Source organism: Saccoglossus kowalevskii, chromosome 13 (genome assembly GCF_978046115.1).
Source record: "Saccoglossus kowalevskii chromosome 13, keSacKowa6.1, whole genome shotgun sequence".
Classification (NCBI taxonomy): domain Eukaryota; kingdom Metazoa; phylum Hemichordata; class Enteropneusta; family Harrimaniidae; genus Saccoglossus; species Saccoglossus kowalevskii.
The window spans coordinates 18,206,763-18,225,326 of NC_140653.1; the positions used below are offsets into that span (position 1 = coordinate 18,206,763).

The 18,564-nt window shown below is 32.5% G+C and overlaps 1 protein-coding gene across 2 annotated transcripts in view; it reads right to left on the reverse strand.

Annotated features, from left to right (window-relative positions):
• LOC102801881 (fibrillin-1-like) overlaps positions 1-18,564 on the reverse strand; it is a 79,203-nt gene that overhangs the window by 47,752 nt on the left and 12,887 nt on the right. For both annotated transcript variants that reach the window (XM_085507005.1, XM_085507004.1), the window contains exons 9-31: positions 17,689-17,814; positions 17,131-17,286; positions 16,704-16,931; positions 15,747-15,869; positions 15,420-15,545; positions 14,503-14,619; positions 11,786-11,911; positions 10,973-11,185; positions 10,241-10,369; positions 9,542-9,667; positions 9,075-9,203; positions 8,604-8,792; positions 7,594-7,719; positions 7,030-7,176; positions 6,178-6,270; positions 5,145-5,270; positions 4,625-4,750; positions 3,676-3,801; positions 3,097-3,222; positions 2,109-2,231; positions 1,452-1,577; positions 713-838; positions 444-566 (exon numbers count right to left, since the gene is read on the reverse strand). In XM_085507005.1, the coding sequence (XP_085363131.1) occupies positions 444-566; positions 713-838; positions 1,452-1,577; positions 2,109-2,231; positions 3,097-3,222; positions 3,676-3,801; positions 4,625-4,750; positions 5,145-5,270; positions 6,178-6,270; positions 7,030-7,176; positions 7,594-7,719; positions 8,604-8,792; positions 9,075-9,203; positions 9,542-9,667; positions 10,241-10,369; positions 10,973-11,185; positions 11,786-11,911; positions 14,503-14,619; positions 15,420-15,545; positions 15,747-15,869; positions 16,704-16,931; positions 17,131-17,286; positions 17,689-17,814 (3,156 nt within the window). The remainder of the gene's footprint in view (positions 1-443; positions 567-712; positions 839-1,451; positions 1,578-2,108; positions 2,232-3,096; positions 3,223-3,675; positions 3,802-4,624; positions 4,751-5,144; positions 5,271-6,177; positions 6,271-7,029; positions 7,177-7,593; positions 7,720-8,603; positions 8,793-9,074; positions 9,204-9,541; positions 9,668-10,240; positions 10,370-10,972; positions 11,186-11,785; positions 11,912-14,502; positions 14,620-15,419; positions 15,546-15,746; positions 15,870-16,703; positions 16,932-17,130; positions 17,287-17,688; positions 17,815-18,564) is intronic.

Here is an 18,564-nt window from a genome sequence, read left to right on the forward strand (position 1 = left end):
TTTCAAAATCAAATTTTAAAAATAAAATAAAAAAGTTTCTCTGAGTTGTATATCTGTCGAGCATTTAAAATAATTTACATTATATGAAGTTTACTCTTGAAAACAAACAGTCTTGTGACAATGATTGGCGTAATTTGGAACAACTGTTCACTGCAGCATAGAAATGGTTGAAACAGGCATCAGTGGATCGTGATACACATTTGTATGAAATTAGTGAGAACAATAAACAACAGAAGCATTGATGGTACCCGGTATATTTCATACGACTAGTAGCGAGATTAAAACTAGATCATATATATCCAAGGACTACTATGTGCTGTATTAAAAAGTAGAATTATACTATGTTACTGAACTCTAAATAATAAATACTAAATGAATAATTAAATATGCACATAGTTATTTGTTGACTGAGAAAGTTAGTTAGAAGAAACTTTTGTACTCACCAGCACAACTTAAACCATCACCAATAAACCCTGCTCTACATCGACATCGGTAAGAGCCTTTGTTGTTGACACATTCTGCATCAATGGCACAGTTATGAATGCCAAGTTCACATTCATTTTGATCTGAAAATGGAAACAATTACCGGCATACATCATCCCATGTGTTTTGTCACTTCAAGGAGTGCGAGTGAAATATTTTTTACACAGAACAAATTTTTACGATGGAAGATCAAAGCGGTAATGAGATACAGCTTACTACGTGCTCTTACCTACACAGCCCATCCTACCCGGCTGAGTTGAGTACCCAACGTTACATCGACAAATAAATGATCCTACAGTGTTCTCGCAAAGTCCTTCTAAGCAAAGATTCTGTTGAAAGCTACATTCATCCACATCTAAAATCAACAAAAACAACAAATGAATACCTGAGTTTTTTTTTTTTGTATTAAAAACACCTTATTTGATTGGAGCATATTTTCAAAGTTTATATAGCATATACAGATGCCTGGTAATAAATATCTGAGTTCAACAAGACATGAATGTCACAGTCTCTATTATTTAATTATAAAAGACTCATGTTAAAATAATACATGGAACATCTGCAAACAATTGAATTAATATGTACTCTACTTTCATTGTCCCGGGGCCAAAATCTCAGAGTACACAAGTGCAACCAAACTATGTCTCATACATGCTCAAGAAACTGCATTCATAAATCTGAGTAAACTTTGATGTATCTTTAATAACAACTTGACTTCTTTGTTAATTCAGGTGTTTGTATATTACCAGGACCTAGGTTTGTTTCATTATCACCACTATAATTCCAATCAAAATGTAGCCCTGATACCCATCAACATTTTCCACTTACAAGGTACAATGAAGACTTCAATTGATAGGTGATATTTGCAGTTCCTAAGTTTATGGTAGCATTTGTTAAAAAAAATAAAAACAAAAAAATTTCTTGTCCTTTTTTGAAGGCAAACTTGATCTTTTTTATGTATTACCTACCTAGGCAGTCTCTAGCATCAGGAGACGGTCTAAATCCATCAAAACATGTGCAACGATAACCTCCTCTTGTATTTTCACATTGGCCGCCATCGCACACAAATGGACCTTCCAAACATTCGTTAATATCTGTGTGCATGTAAATAGAAGAACCGTCATGACAACAATGGACTCTTAACATTATTAATTCATGATATTTTCAATTGAAATAATAATTATTAAATATACCGGTATTCTTTTAATTTGTGATCTGTCATCATAACTTAAAAATTGTATCTTTTGTTCACACCCTAAATTCTATTCATAAAAATATGGTAATTTATGGTAATTTATGGTCAGGCAAATAAAGCGTGTTCTTGATGTGAGTGCTACTTTGTATGCTTCAGACCATACAGTTGATAAATTCAGAAGTTGACTTTTTATCACCAATTCCCTCGTTTCATCGCAAATTCACAAAATAGTCCTGTCTATAGTCGGCACTTACCGGTAACTTCAGAATATTGGGACAAAAATAGCCAATTGTTTTGAGTAAAAACTGAAAATTGACTCAAATTTTGTCTGTATTAGAAATATTGGAGAATATAAAAAAAAATTGCAGACAAATTTGGCAGACACAGTCTGGTGGTAAAAAGATTAAAATAAGATTTTACATAACCATACCCACGCATTCGCCACTGTTTGGTAATAATGTATAACCGTCATTACAAAAGCATTGATGACTGCCTGGTGTATTGATACATTTCATATCACATCCACCATTGCTTTCAGCACACTCATTAATATCTATAGAAAAAATATACAGAGATATGTTAACTATGATTCTAAGACCTCTCTCATGGGATGGGAGCTGAGCTGAGATATACTCCCTAAGTTCAGGAGGTAAATTAGGACAGAAGAAATATTCAGGAATACTTTTCACAGGTTGTTACAATATTTCCAGTAAACAGTGATATCACAGAAATCAATGTTTGAAATCTCCACAACATCATTTGTGTAATAACATGTAAATAAGTGCAGTTCAGTCAAATCATATTTTAATATTTCAAAAAAAAATGGTTAACAAATGCTGCTCTCTGATTGGTCTGACTGTTAGGTGTTAGGGTTGGGTAGCCAATCAGACACAATCTTTTAAGTAGCTTTGCACTGACTCCATAAGCGTGATAACTGCAATTGAACACTACTGTATGCTGTAGTATGTTTCAGGAAATAAAAGAATAATGCTCCGAAGTTGCATTTCCACTGTATTATATCCAGAGCACATCCTACCAGTACTGATTGTTGTGCTCATCAGGAAAAATGATAAATTCAATTGGTTTGACCTAAATCTTTAAATATTGGCACAGAATGATGTGGTGTCTATAATCACCAAATAGAAAAATATTGTATTCAAGGCCAATTTAATTCATTTAACACACTGGCTGATGCAATTTTTTTTTCATTCTATTTGGCTATCCATGGGGGGGGGGTGTATTAAGAAGTACTTCTAAATTTGATGCAGAACACTGTTGGATTTCTTATGGACCTACAAAATTCAAATCTTATATAATGTTTCCAGGAATCAGTGAGAGTTTTTCTGCAAATCATACAGGCCTTACACTGTGACAGTGAGAATGCAGCCTGTAAGTAGTAAAATGATTCCATCAAGTACCTTCACAGGATTGGTGATTGGGACTTGGTTGGTAGCCACGATCACATATACACTGGAATCCTCCCATTGTGTTATGACATTTACCATTAGAACATATACCCCTACCAGTTGAACATTCGTTGATATCTAGGAGCAAAATAAAAACAAAAAAGACCACATAAAAACAAATAAATTTCGTATTTTAGATGTTGAGGGCGCTATTAAAATATCTTCCTGTTTTCGACAGTAAATAATGACCATAGTGATAGAAACTTAACTGCATCAAGCAGAGATTGTATTTAGTATTTTCGTGTAGTGAATCCAAAAGAGAAAATGAAGAGGAATTAATATACTATGTGTATTTTTGTATTACAAATTGGTCCCTTTCTGGTATCAAAATGGAGTTCCCACTCTAACATTGTCTTGGAAGCAGAATATTTAGTTAATCCCTGGAATCAAGAATACTTTGAAAGCAATAATTTCACTGGGATTTAATTTCACAATTTTAACATTTAAGATTTCCCATTTTGTTACAATCTCACATTCTTTTAAAAATTTCATGAATTTTGACAATGTTTCCCAACACGCACTATAAATTACCTTTGCAAGATCTTCCGTCCCGTGATAACTCTCTGCCATCCGGACATATACACCGAAAACTGCCCGCTGTATTAATGCAAGAACCACCCCGGCACAGACTGGGCGTACGAGTACACTCATCAATATCTACATAATATCAAACAGACAAATAGTTGATCAGAATTTACCCACAATCCTCTGTGCACAAAACACACACAGTTGGAGGTGCTTATCACATGTAGAGGGCACTGTTCACATTGTAAGTTGCACTGGTAGAAAAAACATGATTTGTTTGTTTGTACATGTACTAATAATTATGGACATAAACCCATTTCTACACATATTCTACGCAACTACTATATTTGTACACAATTCAACAAACCGACAGATGGAAGCACAACTGCACTGGTACAGCACAGTCAATAAAATGAATAATACTGTAAAGGGGGTAATTATTCACTGGGTTTTAATTTAGCTTATTTCGCTGACTGGAAAAATGCGCTAAATTAAAACACAGTGAATATGTAAAATTTAACATAGAACACATTATCTAAATGACGAAACCGTGAATTTAAAACCCACTGATTATGCCTGAAATGGTAAATCAGTGAAATTTAAACCCAGTGAAAATTAGTCATTTTACAGTAATGTAACTTACATTTGTAGTCTCAACACTCAACACACTTCTTATGGTGAATATTGACTGTGTATTAAAGTATTATATATTTGGTACATTGGTAGCGGCCATATGACCGGACTTTTAAAGGTCAAACATCCTGCATTTATGGGGTGATTTGTTGCTAACAGCAACAATTTTGTTTTTTAGGCTTCAATAAACATCTGGTTGCAGTAGTTTTTTTAAAAAACAAAATAAATTCTCAGTTGGTAGGAATTTGTCCAACCAAAAAGTACCAGGATGTGTGACCTTTAGGGTCAAGTTTAAAGCCTGGTATTATTTATTATTACTCACCCATACAGACCTGCATCATCATAGTCGATTCATAACCAGTGAAACAATCGCACATAAAGCTGCCAGGTAAATTGACGCACGTACCATTACCGCAAACACCGCGCATTATACGACATTCGTCGATATCTAAAATTACACAATGTGAATAAAGTAGAAACAGAAAACTAATGATTCTATATCACAAACAAACAAATTAAAAGGTTACACAATACAAAATAAATATTATTATATTATTCAATTTTGTTTGTATCTCAAAGCAGAGATTCCCACACAAAGTTGCACAAAAGTTTGAATAATTATTTTAAATTGATTGATCATGGTAGCATTGTTAAATTCTGGTATATGTTTTGTAAACAAAGTTCAGGAAATTCTCGTCAAACTTACCATTCATTTATGGGGTTGGCATAGCAACAATTGCTAAAGATAACCAATCAAAATTAGGAAAGTGACCACATACGCAATTTGTAAATTTCAAACATCAAGAATAACATATACAAATACAAATACACATAACACATACCTGTACAGTTTCTTCCATGTGAATCCAAGGCGTATCCATTTTCACATTCACATTTGAAGCTACCAATTATGTTACGGCACCTCCCATTGGTGCACAGTGATGGAAATCTGGCACACTCATTTATATCTGACCAATTAAAAAAGATGTACTTTAGTGATAGACTATAAGGAGCAGAATTGAACAAAGGATAGAGTGAAAAAGATGACACAATAGTTCAGGGATTTTATTAACAAATGGAACTAATACAATACTGTGAAAGGTGTCTTTTTCGCGAGCATGTCTTTTTAGCGAATTTAGCAAGAGAACTGATTCGCTAATTTAAGATGTCGCTAATGACTTTATTATAAATTCAAAATGGCCACCAAACAATGTTTTTTTTTCTCCACACACATTTTTGTAAACAACACAAAAAAACGTACTGACATGTAGATACACTTTATTGAAAAGTAAATTAACACAAAAAAATAAACATATTCATTGTGGTCATTATTTCAAAGAAAATAAATAAATGAAGTGATACTGATATATTATTAAGGAAATTAGTGGTACTTAGTAATTTTTGAGTCCCAATATAAAAGGTCAATGTTCTGGATGTAACGCAGCAACGATACCCGCTTTTTCAAATCGCTGTTGAATCAGTTTTTTATGATTGCAACAGAAACAAATTACACTTACTAGTTTTTCTTTGTTTTTACGGAGGTGATAACCGCGCATTTGTTTTGGCAGGAGACAGACAAGTATCGTGAAAACAGGAAATCAACAATGACAAGAAAGATTCGCTAAATCGACATTTTGCTATTACGTCATTTTACCACAATTCGCTAAAATAGCATGTCGCTTTTTCAACATGTTTTACAGTATATTTCTGTGTAACAATTGAATTCATTTTTGACATACTTTCAAAAGCAAGAGAGAAGAGTTTTGTCACTGCTACAAATGTATATATAAAAGTGTCATTCTTATTTTGAGTGTTAATAAATGGAATTCTACTTTTTAATACCTAACTGACATTATAAGTTAACATTCTTCTCACCTGTGACTTGCGGTACCTGGTCTTCTATGACGACTGATATCGGTCTGACATCCGCAAAACCTGGACCACGCGAACAAATGGCAGTATACTCGGCTGGGGTAAAAAAAATTGATAAAATTATATGATATGAGATAAAGCAAATAATGAGAATGACATTTTAATAGAAAGACAATTTAAAGATAAGATGACTATGTATGATCATTGAACGTTCATCTGCAATACTGCAATAGTGAATGAATTTAAGTTGAATGGACTGACCCTTATATTCCTCAAGTCAACACTATTGTTAATTATTTATCATGTACTCCAACTGTATCAGTTAAATAGTTAAACTAAAATATAACTTAATTTGTTAGAATTCAAACCCCATTTTGCTAAATGGTTTAGCCCTAATACCACCACTGACCATAGTCTGCGAACAATTCTAGTTGATATTTGTCATTAATTTCATTAAAAATAAAATACTGAAGTTATTGAACAAAAAGTTAAACGATGCCCTCTATTAATAACACAATGAGAAAGTCCATAATAATACTAGAAAAGGGCACACAAAAATAATTCGAAGAAAAAAACACCTGAAAATTACAAAATTCACCATCCAAATATTAAGAAATTTAAATTAAAAAATTAAAAAAAAATTTAATTTCTAGCATGGGATCTGAAATCAAGATCACCAGCAAAATTCCACAATAGAAAAAAAAATCTATACATGGCAATTATATACCAGTACTACAGTTTAACCATATAAGGTTTATAAGTTTGATAGTTATCAGCTGAATATTATTATTGTTGCATTTTGTAAATAGCATTCATTTCTTCACATATTAATCACAACCATTGAAATAAGCTTACCACTTCCTTGTTGAGGGCATTGCTCACATGAAGTTCCCCACCCAACACCAATAGAACAGCAACACTCTGACTGCCGAAAGAGACCATGTAACGTAGAATCGCATGTACCACGGTTGTACTCAAGATGACAACTTGCACTTCTCAGGTCTAGAGAAAGCAGTTAAGAAATACTAAATCGGTGCAATCACTCACAATTTGCAATTTTTCACAATATACATGTAGATTTCCCCTCAATCTTCTAACGCTTGAAACTTTTTTGAACTACTATAGAACTACGAAATATGAATCAGACGCACATACACAACCTGGTACATACTTACTTTGACCAAAAATTACATTTATTATTCGATACTGAATTATTAAAATATAATAATTTATTTGACAGTAATCACTCTTCAGTCATTTACATAAGCAATGTTATTGAGATTAATGTTATACCCCTTGATTTTCTCTAATGTTTAACTGTTCAAAACAAAGAAATTTACACTTGCGGATGGCATAACAACATAACATGTGTGCCCACTACCGGGGGGTACATGCTAAACATGATTGTGCTTAACTTACCGAGACATGAAGTTTTTGTTTTATCTAATGTCAATCCATAGTCACAAATACATCTATATGAACCCTCAGAGTTTTCACAGCGACCATTGACGCAACTCATTGGATTCACTTCACATTCATTGACATCTAAAAACAATACATAAAAAAAATCATGTAATCAACAATACACAAGTTATTGTTAATGACATAGTCCCGGTTGGAATTAGGGAAAATGTTATACATGCCAAAAATAAAGTAATATGCACAAAAAGCTTAGAGGGCTAACAAGAAATTTCAGACTAAATGTCACTGCATTTTTCAAGGAGGCCATCAATAAACTGCGATTTGCAATTTACAATTTTAAATTTGATTCCAATTCTATATATAGTAATGCAATAATTAAAATTTAATTAAACTCAATTAAATTACATCTTATCATACAGGGCATTTTAATTCAGGTTAATTATATTAAATACAAATTGTAACTTAATTTTGTCATTGTTAGCAAAGCTTAGGGTAAGGAAAGGGGGTAACATTCAGTAGAGGTTACTATACCCTCATCCCTTTCCTATAATCCTAGACTGTGAAAAATTGGATTAAACATTATTAAATCTCAAATTGCAAATTGTAAATTTTGCAAAGAAGTGATGAGAGAAAAAATTAACAACATGTAAATGAAATGATACACAAATAATTAGGATAATTAAACAAATATTTTGATAATACAAGATGCAGAATTTATCATACGATGGTTTATATACAATGGAATGTTTTAATCACATTTTATATTTTTTGTCCAAAATAACATCAATATCATACAATTATGTTGGAGAATGAGTACAAATTAATTTTTATGATTTTGTTATGATTTTTTTAATTTTTAGTTCAACTTTTATTTTTTTTATTCAATATACTTTTTTTTGGAGTTATTCTGCATATAAACATTTTTTCTGAATCAACAAATCACCCACAACAATTTTTAATGACCAAACCCTAAATCAATTGCAATGACAAAATAATAATCACCATACCAACACAGTCTTTTCCATTTCTTAACGCCATGCCGAGAGGACAGCGTCTCTGTTGTGGGCATGTTTCACATGGGCTTCCCCAAGACACACCAAAGGTAGCGCAGCAATCGTCTTTCTTCATAAGTCCCATGATATCAGCTTCACATCGCCCACTACGCATCTCAGTCCAGCACGTACCAAGTCTATTGTCTGAACCAAGATAATTCAATTGCATTATAAAAACGCATATTAATTAGATAACAGGTAAAAATATCTTAGCTGCATATACTGTATACAAGCGAGAATAAAACGCAATGTACGAGCCCTTGGACAGCAAAGCCAACTTTGTCATCTTTCACAAAATACGTCTTTTTGTTTTGATAAAGATCTGTATGAAAAATTATCAAGTAGTGGAGAAATGACCACTACTGTTTTCATTTCAAAATACGCAAGTGTTGTGAAAATTTATGAGCTTAATATCTCCTTACTTACCCACACATACCCTCTGTGTAGAATCTAATGTGGTGCCGGGATCATTACATTTACAGCGAAAACTGCCTGCATAGTTGATACAATCACCACCAATACACGGTGATGGAATTGCAGAGCATTCATCAATATCTGAAAAAAAAAACAGTAAAAATTCAAAAATTAGACTATTTTTCTGGACCCAAGGAAGAAATAGTGAAACACAACTGGGGTGATTCCCGTCCCAAGCATACCTGAGAATGTCTAGAGGAAATGTTGTTGAACTATGGTACATTGAAAAAGTAAAATGGCTGCCACTAGTAAAATGACTTCAAGTCTTAGCCTCGAATCTAGCCAAGCACACTAAAAAATGGCCTGGTGAATTGCTGAGTAACTACATAGTCAACACAAATTTCTGTTCATCACTGATTGGCTGTCTCCATGACTTCAGTCCATTACCATGGGAACATGCAGACACACAGATAACTTACCATCACAATTATTACTGTTTCGACTCAGCTGATAACCAGACTGACAGACGCACTGATAACTTCCTGGTGTGTTGCGACACACGCCATCACCACATGACAGCCTGTTAACTGCACACTCGTTAATATCTGAAAGTGATACAATAGTCAATGAATATATTCTTTGAATTCATCACAGAAGCATGTACGTATACCAAGATAAACAATGAATGAAGAAATTCCAAGTGGAGACATCATTCAGAGAAACCATGAGTTTGCTAGACAATAAATCTGGTTGCCTGAAGGAATGTGTTCACTGATTGGTTTGCTTGTAAAGTGTTTTGTTTTTGTTAGCCAATCAAAGGCTGTCTTGTATAAATTCACCTCTAAGTTCTCAGGCTGCAAGTGAAGATTAATCATATGATTATGCACTTGTTAACCATTTCGGTGCATGAGCGGATGGCAAAAACCAGTGGTTATACCCAAGGGTATATAAATGAAGGCATTGTTTCCTGCTGTTATAAAATATACATTATGTATGTGCACCACTTAATAAAACATTTGTGCAGCATTGTCACAGTTTATCACAAACAAGGGCTGATCTATGGTGCTGCCAGACGTGCCCAAGCTGGTCAGCAAAACTGATAACAAATGTTTCAGCAAATCACGGAATGTTAACGTTCTGAGCATGTGAAGAATGCAATTAAATAAAATGTTTCTTACCCTGGCAATGTTTTCCAGACCCATCGACTTGTTGGTATCCTGGGTTACAACGACATCTATAATTACCATTCATGTCCTCACAAACTCCGTCCTTACACAGATTTGGGTTTAAAAGGCATTCATTTATGTCTGTGAACAACAAACAATGCATACATAATGTCATAGAAAAACACCATGACTGTACATGTCTAAGTACAGTACATGTATTTCATCATCAATGACAGCTAAAGTCTCTAATTTCAAGTCAGAAGATTGCAGATTTAAACTATCTTAGTGTCACTGAGGTGTCTGATATCTATTATGTATTAGCAGCCTTTGGTTTTGATTTTGTTTTTTGAATGAATTCCTTTATCTACTTTTTGCATAGGATCGCATTAAAACTTCATTATACAGCACTATGTATGGTTATGAAAGTTATATCCACCTGTTTAACATCTAGGTAACTGTAGAACAATCTTTTTAATAAATATTTTGTGTCAGGAGACATTGCATGCCACTGTTGTCTGTCCTGGTATTTTCATTGCAAACCCAAGCACTGAACAATACATACATTTGTAACCATATCCTTTATAGATGTTTGCATAAAGCAACATTATTTTTACATGAAACTGTGTCCTGAATCATCTCAAAGTATGACTTTTTAATATAACATCACCTCTTGGCCAGAACAGAATCAGGCTCATAGATAAACATTATGATGGAGGAAATTTGATGTTGTATAGATTGGCTTACCTTTTCCTTCTCCATCTTTGCCATTTCCGTGTTCACATAATTCATCATATTCAGCTGTGTTTTCTGCTGGACACCGACTGCAGGGATCACCCCAACCAACAGCGTTTGTCATTACCATCATAGAACAGCAGCAGGAAGACTTGGTCACCATCATCGAAGATGGATTTTCACATCGACCGTTGACAATTGTGTAGCAGTGTTCTTTTCGTGCCTCTGTAAACAAGTTTCATATTAATTATTAGCATGGCTTTCTCTGCATTAGGCTTTTAACAACTAATTTTCTGTCCACCTGTCTTATAGATGGGAACTCCTTTTTAGACTAAGTGAATGATTAAAATGAACCTGTTGTTTTATAATAACAAAAATATTCCCCCAAAATAGAGAATTAACGATATTATCACAAAATGATCAAATCTGACAAAGATACCTACATACCAAGTATTAAATGAATTGAGCTCGTAGATTTCAAGAAGAAAATAGCATTTTTTACAAAAAACAAAACAAAAATATTTGCTCAAAATAGAGAGTTTTCACGAAGAAGTTGAAAATGAAATTGTTGGCGGATGACAACGAGCAATCACCTACTCTGTCATTTCTAATGACATCAAGGCTGACAATTTTCAAAGTGTGGTACAATTTCATCAACCTATTTGAGTGCCATCACACACTGCAGTATGCAAACTAACACCAGAACATCATGTCCATATATGGGATAGAGATCTGCATTTATATAGTGTATATTTGGCTGATCTCACTTATCAGGGGAGGGGTTTAAGAATGGTGTCATGTTTACATGCTCGAGATAATACAAACCAAAACAGTAGCTTCTTGTAGAGTCCAACTGATAACCACTGTAACAGATACATCTATAACTTCCTGGAGTGTTCTCACAGTCACCATTCCGACACACACTACCTCGCTCTTCACATTCATTAATATCTGAAATGTACATAAATTGATAAAGTAATAATTTGCATACAATGAATTGATAAAGTAAAAATTTACATACAATGAATTGATAAAGTAAAAATTTGCATACAATGAATTGATGAAGTGAAAATTTGCATACAATGAATTGATAAAGTAAAAATTTGCATACAATGAATTGATGCAGTGAAAATTTGCATACAATGAATTGATAAAGTGAAAATTTACATACAATGATTTGATAAAGCAACAATTTTCATTCAATGAACTGATAAATTAAAAATGTGCATACAATGAATTGATAAAGTAAAAATTTGCATACAATGAATTGATAAAATAAAAATTTACATACAATGAATTGATAAAGTAAAAATTTGCATACAATGAATTGATGAAGTGAAAATTTGCATACAATGGATTGATGAAGTGAAAATTTGCATACAATGAATTGATAAAATAAAAATGTGCATACATGGAATTGATAAAGTAAAAATGTGCATACAATGAATTGGTAAAGTAAAAATTTGCATACAAAGAATTGATGAAGTGAAAATTTGCATACAATGAATTGATAAAGTAAAAATCTACATACAATGATTTGATAAAGTAACAATTTTCATTCAATGAACTGATAAAGTAAAAATTTGCATACAATGAATTGATGAAGTGAAAATTTGCATACAATGATTTGATAAAGTAAAAATTTGCATACAATAAATTGATGAAGTGAAAATTTGCATACAATGAATTGATAAAGTGAAAATTTACATACAATGATTTGATAAAGTAACAATTTTCATTCAATAAACTGACAAAGTAAAAATTTGCATAACAATGAATTGATAAAGTAAAAATGTGCATACAATGAATTGATGAAGTGAAAATGTGCATACAATGAATTGATAAATTAACAATGTGCATACAATGAATTGATAAAGCAATAATTTGCATACAATGAATTGATAAAGTAAAAAATTGCATAACAATGAATTGATAAAGTTAAAATTTGCATAACAATGAATTGATAAAGTAAAAATTTGCATACAATGAATTGATAAAGTAAAAATTTGCATACAGTGAATTGATGAAGTGAAAATTTGCATACAATGATTTGATAAAGTAACAATGTGTATACAATAAATTGATAAAGTAAAAATTTGCATACAATGAATTGATGAAGTGAAAATTTGCATACAATGAATTGATAAAGTGAAAATTTACATACAATGATTTGATAAAGTAACAATTTTCATTCAATGAACTGATAAAGTAAAAATTTGCATACAATGAATTGATGAAGTGAAAATTTGCATACAATGAATTGATGAAGTGAAAATTTGCATACAATGATTTGATAAAGTAACAATGTGCATACAATAAATTGATGAAGTGAAAATTTGCATACAATGATTTGATAAAGTAACAATGTGCATACAATGAATTGATAAAGTAATAATTTGCATACAATGAATTGATAAAGTAAAAATTTGTATACAATATAATAATTTGCATACAAACAAGTACCTCTTACAAAGTGCATTATTACATTTTTGAGATCTGTTAAATTTATCAATTTTCATAAAATAATTAGCATTCACTTTTTAAAGAGTACACGATACAATGAATTGATATAGAAATGATTCAGAATCTTTTATTTTTTAGTTATTATTTCTAAATGTTGGTCTTCAAATTTTCACATTTTTATGCATTTTTGTATAATTATTTTCCCATTTTTGGCCAAAATGAACATAATTTCCTGTTACTGACAGGTGTTAATTAATTGTTTTGAAAATTTGGTGGACAATTATTAGTGACAATAGTGAAAAAAAATAACTTGGCTTTCAACGGGTTAATAATTTATCAAAAGGCATTTGGCATCATGACAGATATTGCCAATTTTTTCAAAATATTTTTTATTTAAATGTTTGCTATGTATTTTCGCAACACATATTTGAAATGTTATGATCTCTTATTGTTTCATTCATCAACATTACTCAAAGAAAAAAATAATTATTAATGATGGTTCTGATTGATTGATAGCAGTGCATAACATGGTAGCTAGGGTACACCATATAAATGATTCTGATTGGTTAACATGGTAGCTAGGGTACACCATATAAATGATTCTGATTGGTTAACATGGTAGCTAGGGTACACCATATAAATGATTCTGATTGGTCAAGATGGTAATGCATATCATATGAATGGTTCTCATTGGTTAAGATGGAAGGGTACCTGATATGAATAATTCTGATTGGTCAAGATTTGAACAATACATTTGTAGAAAAAAAAAGTATTACACAACAAATTGTTTGTTTTTTATTTCACAATTATATTCAAATGATCAGAAATATGCAATATGAAATATATTTAATGATTTTAACACAATAATATTTTTTTGGTCGAACTTCTGGTTTTTTGCACATTTTTTCGTTGACAATTTTGAACCAAATGAACTTGATATCCAACTGGTTACAGGTATTGATCAATATTTTTGAATAAAAAGTATTGAAAAATTATGCAGCTTTTGTGAAAAACTGACTTTAGCATTCAACAGTTTAATTAATGTCCAACTGATATTATTTTCTTAGAAACAAAATTACCTTGACAACCATCAGCTGATGCTATGTATCCTGGATTACACTCGCATCTGAACTCTCCATGCAGAGGAACACAACGTCCATTTCTACACATACCATTATTTTCACACTCTGCTTTGTCTGCGAAAAAAAAGTCAAAAAAAGTGTTTTAAAAATGATTTTAGGATTAGCAGCGATATGCATGGCCTTATGCACAACCTAGAACATATCCCAATCTACCCGCTATATACAAGTACATCGTAAGCTGATCCCCTTAAATTACATTACTGTTGATTGGTACCATAATTTTGCGGTTCTCGAGGTCATCACAAGCATATACGAACATGATTGCATGTGTGCGTGAGCGACTTGTCAACATTCAATGTTCCCATACATTTGTATGGGTAGTTCAAACAACAAACCATTATTTATTGACGTTAAGAAACCATGCTCATTTACATCTGGAAATTTACCTATGTGCGTATATGCACATGTAGTTCCCCCATGAACTTCTATGTGTAACTGAAATACATGTGTGGTGCCACACGCTAACCACACGTCTATTTCTTCGTTCTCAAGCTACCACTGCACATGTTTTTCAACTGTCCATGATTTTATAATCAAAATATAGAACTCAGAAACACTTGTTAATATATGATAACAGGTCAAGGATAGGGATGTTTGCTTAAAATAAAGGCTCAACTACATTTCACCCATTTCACACCCATTTCACACATCCCCGTCCTTGCTCTGTTGTCGTCTTTCATTCCCTAAGCATCAGTCATCATTGCGATACATTGCGTTTAATATATCGGTCCCATGTTGTATATACAATCATCAGAGAAAAGATGAACAACATAGAGGGCGCCCTGCTTAGTAACCACTTAAAAAAAAAGGACAACCATTTACCCGTTGAGGGCGTCCTAATTAAAGACACCTACCTACACAATATTTGCCATCGGGTGACATCTGATATCCGGCATCACAAAAACAACGATAACTGCCAGGAATGTTATCACATCGTCCATAACGACAAATACGTGGACTGTCACGACACTCGTTAATATCTGCAATAAATTATTTACAAAATAAAAAACAACAACATGTGATTGTATAATTTAGATAGTTTAAGATAAATGACAGTGAAATTGCAGGTCATGAATTTTTTAATTGCCAAAATTTTAACATTTCATCATTATTGCATTGATGCATGACCCCTAAAGGTCACACATTCTGGTACTACTTTTTTTTATTTGCGTCATACTCACCTTGACATGTACGTTGATCGACACTTAGTCTGTAACCAGGGAAACAAAGGCAGTAAAACGTTCCTTGTGCATTCTGACAGTCGCCATGGGCACATATGTTCTCCATCTCGCATTCATTGATATCTCAAAAAAAAAAAAAAAAAAAAAAAGACACAAAAAAAGTTTTTAATATGTTTCAAACAATTTATCATATAGAGAAGACTAAATGCCACATTTGGACCATAGTTAACTTAATTTGGGATATCCATATGGATCATATGAGACTCATTAAATCAATGAATTAATTGTTCACAAGACACAGCAGTGCTGACCCATTCACTTCCAGACATTCGGGGTCAGACAGACGACATATGGCAAATATATCAAATCACAGCGTGTAAGGTTATGCGAACATCATTCATCAATTTTACGCTTGTCTGAATTCTAAATCGTAACACTGTTGGATACTGTATGCCCTACAGCGATCAAGATACTATATGTATGACCCACGGAAGGTCACTCATGGCATTGTACATTTGGAGAGGGTTTGATTTAAACAACAATGAAAATTAATTACACGGAAAGTTTTTAGTGTTTTTTAATAGTCTGTATTGTATTGTATTGTGGCACCTATAAATGGGCCTTCTTACCCATTGGCAATATATAGATAGATAGATGGATAGATGAATGAATGAATGAATGTATGAATGAATGAATGAATAAATAAATAAATAAATAAATAAATAAATAAATAAATAAATAAATAAATAAATAAATAAATAAATTAATTAATAAATTAATAAATTAATTAATTAATTTAATGGGAACAAAAAATATCAAATGGCTGTATGACACTAATACTGCATGATATGCGTAATATCTCATTTTTGCCTGCTGGTTAGCTTAAATGGCAACATAGGAATGTTTTTTACTTATTCCCTCCACTGACACACACTCTAAAATAATATATATTCTCACCTTTGCAATCCCCAGACAGTGACATCACATAGCCGGGACCACAGACGTCTCGGATACAGACGCCATCATTATCTAATCGATATCCCTCATTGCATTCACATTTATAGTATTGAGGAATATTTATACATTCGGCATTAGAGCCGCAGAGATCGTCAAAGAGATCGCAAAACTTCAGCATTCCGGCTGGAGGTATAATGGCTGCAGATTCACAGGACTGAATATAACTCTCTAAAAAATTGAATGATTAAAATTTCAATTTGTTAATACAAAACAAAAACTATGATTTCGGTTTCACTTGTGATTTTGGTGATTTGATTTGACACTTGGAAACTCATCAAAACACCAAGATCACTTGTAAACACAACGAAGTATCAGAAGGAATGTGGTGTAAAAAATACAACAGAAAGGCAGAATAAAGGAGATTTACCTGTTCCCTCGATTGGACATGTTTTACATGTTCTTCCACCCCATCCTTTACCTTTCAGGTTACAACAACATTCCTCATACGTAGTTTGTCTAGTGCTAGGACCTGAACACTGATTTCTGCCTTGAGATTCCAAGAAACAATATCCCTGGTTATCGTCTGTCAACAAACAGAAATAATGCTTAAATATTATATTTAACTGCTGGAATACAGGCATATGGGACGGAGCAGAGAAGATTTTTCTTCCAATGGCATGAGAAAGAAGAACTATGGCAACCTCCGCCATCTTGAATACATGATATCACTTGCATAGCTTCATCGCTTTGTCTGTTGTTTTCTGGCACACACTTTGGAATCTGGCTGGAAGGCCAAAAGAATCAACAAGGGTTGTAGCTGTAACTTGTTCAAATTTTACTTGAATATGAATCATTATTCAGGTTTTTGTGTAGTATTAAGGACAAAATTGTGTGTAAAAAAAAATGTTGTTATATAATGCAGAATGATAAATACCATTGAGTTTTAAATTCATAATGTATAGTCTTGTTTGGCCAACAACTTTACCTTCACAAAATGTTCCATCTTCACTGAGTTTATATCCAGAGAAACACCTGCAGCTGTACCCACTTTTTTCATTGACACATTCTCCATTTTCGCAGGCATTAGGAATTGTGTTGCATTCATTTATGTCTGAAATCAAAGTATTTATATAAATTGTTATTCCGCTCATTTGGGCATTTTACATTCTTTGTATAAATTGCGCCCTCTAGTGGTATAGCATTTCAATGATGCCAAATTAATGGCTGATACAAAAACAAATTATAAAGGTAGAAGCCTAGTCATAATTTTTGAGAAAATTGAAGCTAATGTCCCATGGTACAGTGAAATAGCATTATTTTGTGTGTTACAGTTACGCATTTTGTGAAACATGTCCTAATATTTCTTGAAAATTGCTAGTTTTAGAACAATTTCATTCCATTAAAGAAAAATTGCATTTCTTGACACTTTTTAAAACCCAGATTTTTTAAATAATTCAGAACAACAAAAAGTACTCCATCATTAACATTATATGATTTTTACAGCCTATGTCACCAGGCTAGATTTTGAGTTATTGCATAATATCTCTGCCATAGGAACCTGTGGTAAAAGTGTTATATTAGTGTCAAAATGGCGATTTTACACTAAAATACAACCATCAATTTCTCGAAAAAAAGGCTGGTGACCCTCAACTTTTTTTAGGTCAATATCCTTATATTGCCTTGGAGTAAAATTTATTGCAAAATGAATAAATTCTGTTTTTTTTTAATTTATGAGTAGGCTTCTACCTTAAAGCGTCAATTTCATTTTGATCTGTAGTTGTCAGTCAATGAATATTATGTTTTTGAGAGATTTTAGAGATGTTCTAGATGCACAAGCAAACCCAGTTGTTGATTTCAATGA